General features: G+C 34.3%; 1 protein-coding gene across 1 annotated transcript; it reads left to right on the top strand.

Annotated features, from left to right (window-relative positions):
• Positions 1 to 997: 997 nt before the first annotated feature.
• Positions 998 to 5,972, top strand: mmadhcb (metabolism of cobalamin associated Db). The gene is made up of 8 exons (XM_081368137.1): positions 998 to 1,184; positions 1,791 to 1,829; positions 1,978 to 2,116; positions 2,313 to 2,530; positions 3,368 to 3,476; positions 3,795 to 3,925; positions 4,747 to 4,833; positions 4,916 to 5,972. Exons 2-8 carry the CDS (start codon positions 1,821 to 1,823, stop codon positions 5,114 to 5,116), a joined length of 894 nt encoding a protein of 297 aa, XP_081224263.1. The 5' UTR covers positions 998 to 1,184; positions 1,791 to 1,820; the 3' UTR covers positions 5,117 to 5,972.
• The last annotated feature ends 2,086 nt before the right edge of the window (positions 5,973 to 8,058 follow it).

Here is an 8,058-nt window from a genome sequence, read left to right as displayed (position 1 = left end):
TACAGTTGCTTTGGTTTTTCAATCCATAGGGCCTATACCCGTTTCGCTCCGTGGCTCAAAAGTTACAACAAAAACAGGGACACCCGAGAAAGCCAAAATAGAATGCAAAATTTATTAACAAAATAGAACTATAGCCTACAGAAAAAAAAAAAACTACGTAGGCTACAACGGTAACAGTGAACAAATTCATAGTGCACGCTTTCGCAATCGTTGTTTTGTAAATCGTTCTTTCGCAATAGTTTTTTGTAATATTCAGTTCCTGTGAAAAATTCTGAAATACTGTTCCAATAGGTGAAGTTACACAACAATATGCTGATTGATTAGGCTACATAACAATATTTGGATGTAATAGCCTATTCAGTTCCAGTGAAAATCTGTTCCATGTAATATTCAGTAGCCTACCAGTAAACTCCACCCGCTGGAACAGTTTCTTACAGAAACTGAATATTACACAACATCACCTGTTCAGTTTTGAAAACTGTAGCCTACAGTTTTTCTGTATAGGCCTATTGATTTGTTGTGTATTGTTAAGATGAATACAACTGTCTTAACTGAATTTTTCTATGATTTGGCGATGGGGTGTGTAATGTAGCCTAGCCTATAGATGACATGAAACCGCATGTGGTTGAACTGAACACGACCTTTAACACGTCCCAATCCCGGGATCGATGCCGGATGGGGACCTAGTAACATTGCCGGTGTTGTGCCGAATTTCGACCCCCAACAAATTATTCTTCTAAGCCATCTTTCCTGTGTTTTTGTTGTGTGCTTTTATCCTGCCAGACATGTTTGTGAGTCAACAATGTCAATGGAAACAAGTCTGGCTACAAGCTTTTCCGGTTTCATTCTATTATAAAGCAACCCAAGAGCAAAATTATTAAATTATGTAGGCATAGTTTTATTTTTTATTAATTAGCATATTGTTGGAGAGTGTGAACTAGGCTTAATACAGTAGTTAAAAATGTCTGTTATATGCTTGAATAGAACCCAAGTCTGAGTCTCAAGAACGAGCAAGAGAAACATTTTCTATTATGTTCTGCGGACGTCATCTAGTGGAGCTGTAAGAAATTTCAGGGACGCTCTCGTGTTTGTCCTTCACACGCTTCCGTTGTTACGTAATCATAAGGTTAAACCAGAGTAGCTGTTAGCTTGCTAACAGCTAACATACATCATACACAATTCAGGTAAGAACATATAAATTTGCTTAATTTGAATATTATTATTGCGAATCTACAAATAGAGTACCAAATAATACAGAATACAGGACATGTTTCATTTTTATTGGAGTGATTGTTATTAAATGTAACTTTTCAACAAAGTTTAGCCAATTGGCTAATGAGACATGAGTAAATAACAAATGTGTCATTAACTGTTTACTTTTAGTTCATCTGTTACATTTGTGAGAATTGGTTGAAGGCCGAAAATGTTAGTTTTTATAGTGGTAACGTTACGTTGTATTATTTATTGCTCCTTTATGACCTCTCTGTAAGTTGCACAACAGACAGCAGCTGGTTTATTACATATTGCAGATTAGTATTGTTTAGTTCTTAGTTATAAGAGGAAATATTGCAACTCAGGGTGATTTTAACAAAATGATCCGTTTCTTTACTGGGCTGTACAGATCTTCTGTAAATTATGAGGCTCTCATCCATGGTTTATCCAGCTCAAAATAATTATTGTTTTGTCAGTTACCTAATGAAGAGCTACATTTGTTGTGTGTGTGTGTGTGTGTGTGTGTTTTATTTTAATAAGTATTGTTATGTGACTATATTATTCTCCCCCACCCACAGGTGAACTGTAAACAAGAGAAGCCCAACAGGATGACCAGTGTAAGTGTACTACTGTAAACCCTAGTCTTTGCAAGGTGGATCCAAGTAAACACAACAAAATCTAACATCATGACTACATGTTTGTCATTGTTCTCCTATGGTAGAGATGTTTATAAGCGCTATATAACTGCTTGCTGTGTTTTCTCAGGTGCTCTGCAGCAGAGCTCGGCTGGTGACGTACCTGCCAGGGCTTCACGTTCTAGTTCATCGTGTTGTTGGAGCCAGAACTTTCTCTGGGGCGTCCGGCTCAGATGAGCCACACTTGAAAAACACAACCCCTAACATTGGTAAATGAGTGTATTCCTCTCTAGAATATTTAAAAAACAGTTGTCCTCCAATAAAACAGAATTTAGCAATTGCCTTTTCAGGTAGACTTAACATACAGATTAATAACAACATTTGCTGTTGTATCATTAGTTTGATGTAATATAACTTTTAAAGGGTGTTTTCTAATGGTTTGTGTTGGTTATTTCCTGTGAATAGCACCCAGGACAGTGTGGCCGGATGAAAACATGGGCCCGTTTGGGCCTCAGGATAAGCGCTTCCAGTTGCCGGGTAACGTGGGCTTTGACTGTCATTTGGAGGGTCCCGCGGAGCAGAGGAGCACACCGATCCACAGTGTGATGCCGGACTTGCTCACTGCTCAGTCCAGCAGCGAGAGGCACAACTTCATCCTGGCCCATTTCATCAATGAGCTACATGTATGATGCTTTCAGAAAAAAAGATCTGTATTTGGAATGACAGAATAAACAAATAACTAGTAAAAATAACATTATTAATGGTTGTGAAGTTAATCTTTAATGCATTAATGGTTAAAGATCATGAATTTGAAAATCAAAAGACTTCACTATCATTAATAAAGTTATTATTTTGCTATTGCTTATAATAAGGGTTATCTAAATGTTACCTCATAATTTTAATATAATGTAAAATAATGTTAGGTTTTATATCGTTCAAAAGTTTGGGTTTGGTGAGATTTTTTTAAATGTTTTTGAAAGTCTTTCCTGCTCACCAAGGATGCATGGATTTGATCAAAATACTGTAAATTGTGAAATCTTACTACAATTTAAAATAACTATATTATTTTTTAATATATTCTGAAATGAAATTTATTCCTGTGATTGAAAGCTGAATTTTCAGCATCATTACTCCAGTCTTCAGTGTTACACGATCCTTCAGAAATCATTATAATATGATGATTTGATGCTCAAGAAACAATAGTTGTGCTGCTCAATATTTTTTAGGAAACCGTACTTTTTTTTTTTTAGGTTTCTTTGATGAATAGAAAGTTCAAAAGAACAGCATTTATTTGAAATATAATTGATTTTGTTTGTAATATAAAAGTCTTTACTGTCACTTTCGATCAATTTGATGCATCTTTGCTGAATAAAAGTATTATTTTCTTTAAAAATCACCAAAAGTTCACCTAACTTTTCAAACTTTTATATATACAGAGAGAGACAGAATACAATGCTGTGTATATATATATATATATATATATGTACATATAGGCTACATGTATTTGTTTTGTTTTTTAGGAAATTGACCAGACTTCTTCAGCACAGAACGTAGATAAAGCAGAGCACTTTTTTGATAATTCCAGTGTGGAGTGTGCCATTCAGTCTTGCCCTGAATTGTTAAAGAAAGGTCAGTATGCTTCTGTTTTTGAGTATTTGAATTCATCAGATTTAGCATGGACTTGTTATATTGCACTGTGACTTTCTGATGAGGTTGTTGGCAGTAGGGGTGGTCTCGGTTTAAATGGTACAAGTGTAAAATATGACCACAAGAGGGTAGCATTTCCATATGTATTTTAGGCACTGAATTTTGTGGTTGTTCTAAATCTCAAAATGTAACTGTGTTTTGTATGTAATTACTGTACATATATTAATTACTTAGTACTGTAGTGTCACTTTCGTGTGATGTTTATTTACATGCGTGTACCCTATTTATTATATAATTCAGATTTTGAGTCCATGTTCCCTGAGGCGCCGTCAACTGGCTTGATAGTGGTCACTGTGACTCAGAGGACACAGAACGACATGACGGCCTGGACTGAGCAAGTGGACAAAGAAAGAGAAGAGCTGCTGGCTAAAGTGAGTTGATCTAGTTGCTTGATATGATTAACATATATATAAGTGCATAAATCATGTTATTTGCAATTAACAAGATGCATATTTCAACATCCTAAAGAGATATGCCAGAGATATCAAGCACTCAACATTGCGATAGATAGATAGATAGATAGATAGATAGATAGATAGATAGATAGATAGATAGATAGATAGATAGATAGATAGATAGATAGATAGTCTACCTATTTATCTGTCTATCTATAGATAAATCTATACTACAGATAGATATTTTGTCATATAATTGAAGTTACATATATTATAATAATATATATTAACTGTAAATTAGTATATGATATATATTTGTTTATTATATTATATATTAATTGTATAATATTTACATTATATATAATATTGAATATTATATTATTACTGTACACACACAATGCCTAATTTAAGATGCTGTCACTTCGTATCAAGAGTTGCTCATGATTCAGTTATCATATTTTAGCTGCTCTCTGTGACTTTGTATTGTCCTTGAGCAAAGTTATTTGGCTTTAGTACAAAAAAGTTCTTCAGAACATGTGTGAATGCGAGTGAGAGCTTTGGCAGGCTGTGTTATTTACTGTTATTGTCTGGTTCACATCACTGTGGGGCCATGCTGTAGGAATGCTGCAGGGACTGTATTATTTTCATGCCATTGATTGTTTATGAGCAGCTTTATTCAAAGGAAAGATTTATAACTGAACGTGTGCCAAAACCATGTAAGCTAAACTGAATGGAAGCTCCATGGTTAAAGCAATTCATTAGAGTTGAATCAATGTTGATAATTGTGTTCTGTGCAGTTTATTGCAGGTGCCACGGAGATATGTAATGCTCTCCGAACAGAAGGATTCTGGGCCGATTTCATAGACCCGTCATCTGGACTTGCAGTAAGTCATATAAACGTGTACAGAACTTTTGATACAATCCACAAGCTGCTGCTTAAATTTTCTTAATCTTCTCTGTCCTCAGTTCTTTGGACCGTACACAAACAACTCGCTCTTTGAAACAGATGAAAGGTATCGGCATTTAGGTTTTCAGATTGAAGACCTGGGCTGTTGTAAAGTGATTCGGCACGGATTGTGGGGGACGCACGCTTTTGTGGGCACACTTTTCACCACAGCGCCACCCAACAGCCAGATCATGAAGAAGCTACAAGGAGACGAAAGTTAATTAGTTAAAGATGCTGTGTGTATCGCCATGTGAACACTATCAATATCAAAAACACACTTACATCCTTAAAGCACTTAATGAAGTTTCCCAATGACTGCTGCTGGAAATGTGTATTTATTTTTGTAGAACAAAGAGCAGTTTTGGTGTAATCTTTATTTTGGATATTTGTGTTACAGAGGGAAGTTCTGTGTCAAATGTCTAACATCTCTCTCTCTCTCTCTCTCTCTCTCTCTCTCTCTCTCTCTCTCTCTCTCTCTCTCTCTCTCTCTCTCTCTCTCTCTCTCTCTCTCTCTCTCTCTCTCTCTCTCTCTCTCTCTCTCTCTCTCTCTCTCTCTCTCTCTCTCTCTCTCTCTCTCTCTCTCTCTCTCTCTCTATGCTGCCTTTCTTGTAATACAGACCTTAAAGGAACTGAAATGTAACAGTTGTAGAGCTGAAATTGTTTCTTCACCATTGCTCAATCTGAATCTGCATTTGGTAATTGTACATTTGTTGATGGTGGTTAATTTTGTGTCATAAATTATACATAAAAGGTTTGGGTAGTGATCAAGAGCAGTAATCCGTTTAATTCAGTATTGTAAGCTTTAGTCAAAGGCACAATAAATAATAATAAATAAGGAGTATCACTGGCTATAATGTTGGCATATATTTGTGTTATTTTATTTTTTTATAAGTTAATATAACTACAGTTAGACTGATAATTGGAATGACTGACTGTTGTCAGGAATGACTTATTTGACCAATGTTCATACATTTGTATATGATGAATTATTGGTTCTTAAATATCAGGTGGTTTTCATAAATGGCTTAGTTTAGACTCTAAACACTCTGCAAAACCATTAAATGACTGTATTCAGTTAAAAACAACTGTGCGTACAGAGGTCAAGTTATTAACTTATTAATGTATATTATGGATAAATTGCTCAACTTTTTGCGTAACAGCAAATCATTATCAGGCATGAACAATTAATATTTTGAGCTTAATATTTAAGCAGAGCCCAAAACGTTGAAAATTAATTTGCAAACATTAAAATACTAAAAAAAGTAATGTAATGACAATATATATATATATATATATATATATATATATATATATATATATATATATATATATATATATAATTTTTGGATGAGAGACAAAAATATTTATAAAATCAAAGATATTTGTGACATTCAAATTTAAAATGTAATTTTTTCTTGTGATGCAAAGCTGAATTTTCAGCATCATTACTCATACTCCAGTCTTCAATGTCACATGATCCTTCAGAAATCATTCTAATATGATAATTTGGTGTTTAAGACAAATTTCTTCTAATTATCAATGTTGAAAACAGTTGTGCTGCTTAATATTTTTGAGGAGACAAAGATGCAAATCCTTTGTAACACTATAAATGGCTTTACTGTCACTTTTGTTCAATTGAGTGCATCCTGGGGAAAAAAGCACAATGACCCCGAACTTTTGAACTGTAGAGTATGTGCAGTGTAAATATAAGTAGAAATGTAGATGTTGGCTATCGATAATTGATTTGCTTGAAGCGATCATAGCCAGCAGCTGCTAAGCTCAGTGTCTCAATAGTGTCATTCGGTTTCATTCAAAAGCACAACAGATGGACTATAATCATTCTTCTTTAAACTCTGACATAATACCATTATTAAGATAGCTCTTCACTCTCCATTAGCACGTGTGTCGGTGAATTGTGTTTAAATCATGTGGATAACATAAGGATTATATAAATACTTTCATGGTCACATATGCTCATAGATTTAAGTGTAACGATTTCATTTATTCTATAATTAAAATGCAAATGTTACTTCACCTTTGGAGCTGTTTTTATTATTATTTTATTTATCTTAATATTTTGCATTATTAGACTATATCAGATATCATTTGCTTAGCCTACATCGTTTTCAGTCCTTTGTAGAAAATTAAAAAGCAAATCATTTTATGGCGAGTGCATTGAATCATTATGGTTTGCTTCTTCTGTAACCATTATCTGAAGATTTCATTAAAGGTAATTAACACACAAAAAAATCTGTCATGATGTGTGGTGAAATCAAAGTGTGCGGCTGATCAAAGACAGACTATGTGTGATTTTAAGAACAGCAGTCATCATCACCCCATGTCTGATGGATTGACATGACTATCAATTAGATGTAATTGTCCTGCTAAAACTTGGTTCCTACCCTTTGTTCATTGGAAAGTTCACTAACTGTTTACTGGATAACTCATCAGCAATATGATTATAATGTAATCTGGTCCTTTTATCATAAAGAAACAGTGTTTAGCCTAAATTTATAAATGACCTTTATGTAACTATAGTCTTCAGTCAATTGTTGAGGTAACAACTTTGTCATAAAGAATTTTCATGTGAAAAAACCTAATAAGCTATATGCACACTTGTAGGCCTATTAGATTTTTTTTGTAAGCAGGGTAGAATAAGGGGCTGTTTACACAACACTAAATATATTTTCATCTAAAAACAGATTTTTTTATATGCGTTTTGGGGGACCAAGGTTTCAAAGTGCAAGTTTTTTTAAACAATACAATTATCATCAAGCGCATGTGTATTACGTACTCAATGGGCGCGTGGTGTTTCTTTTCAAAGTGACATCGCCAACTACTGGCCTGGCATGCATAATACAGCATTTTAATTGTTTTCGTGGATCCGTGTGAATGGAGATCGTTTTGACAACGTTGTTGTCTGTAAAGGAAAAATCTTCTTATAGGCTACTGTCTATGGGAAAAACTTGTCATGTAGCCTAAATGTGTAACCTATCCCAAATAATTATGTTTTTGTGGCATGGATATGAAATATGTATCTATAAATTTTATTTTGACTAAAGCATTTGAAATGGTGGAATAATTCAAATCACATGAGAATGACAGAATCATACATTTTTAATCGGGGTTAGATATCTAGGTCAGACAGCCATCTTGTTGATCA

Source organism: Scardinius erythrophthalmus, assembly GCF_964197995.2.
Source record: "Scardinius erythrophthalmus genome assembly, chromosome: 6".
Classification (NCBI taxonomy): Eukaryota; Metazoa; Chordata; class Actinopteri; order Cypriniformes; family Leuciscidae; genus Scardinius; species Scardinius erythrophthalmus.
This window is presented reverse-complemented; position numbering and strand designations above follow the sequence as displayed.

Excerpts from the sequence above, each read along its gene's own strand:
- mmadhcb (XM_081368137.1), top strand. Across the intron at positions 3,926-4,746 it reads GAGAAGAGCTGCTGGCTAAA|TTTATTGCAGGTGCCACGGA; the intron begins GTGAGTTGATCT and ends TGTTCTGTGCAG. Across the intron at positions 4,834-4,915 it reads ACCCGTCATCTGGACTTGCA|TTCTTTGGACCGTACACAAA; the intron begins GTAAGTCATATA and ends CTCTGTCCTCAG.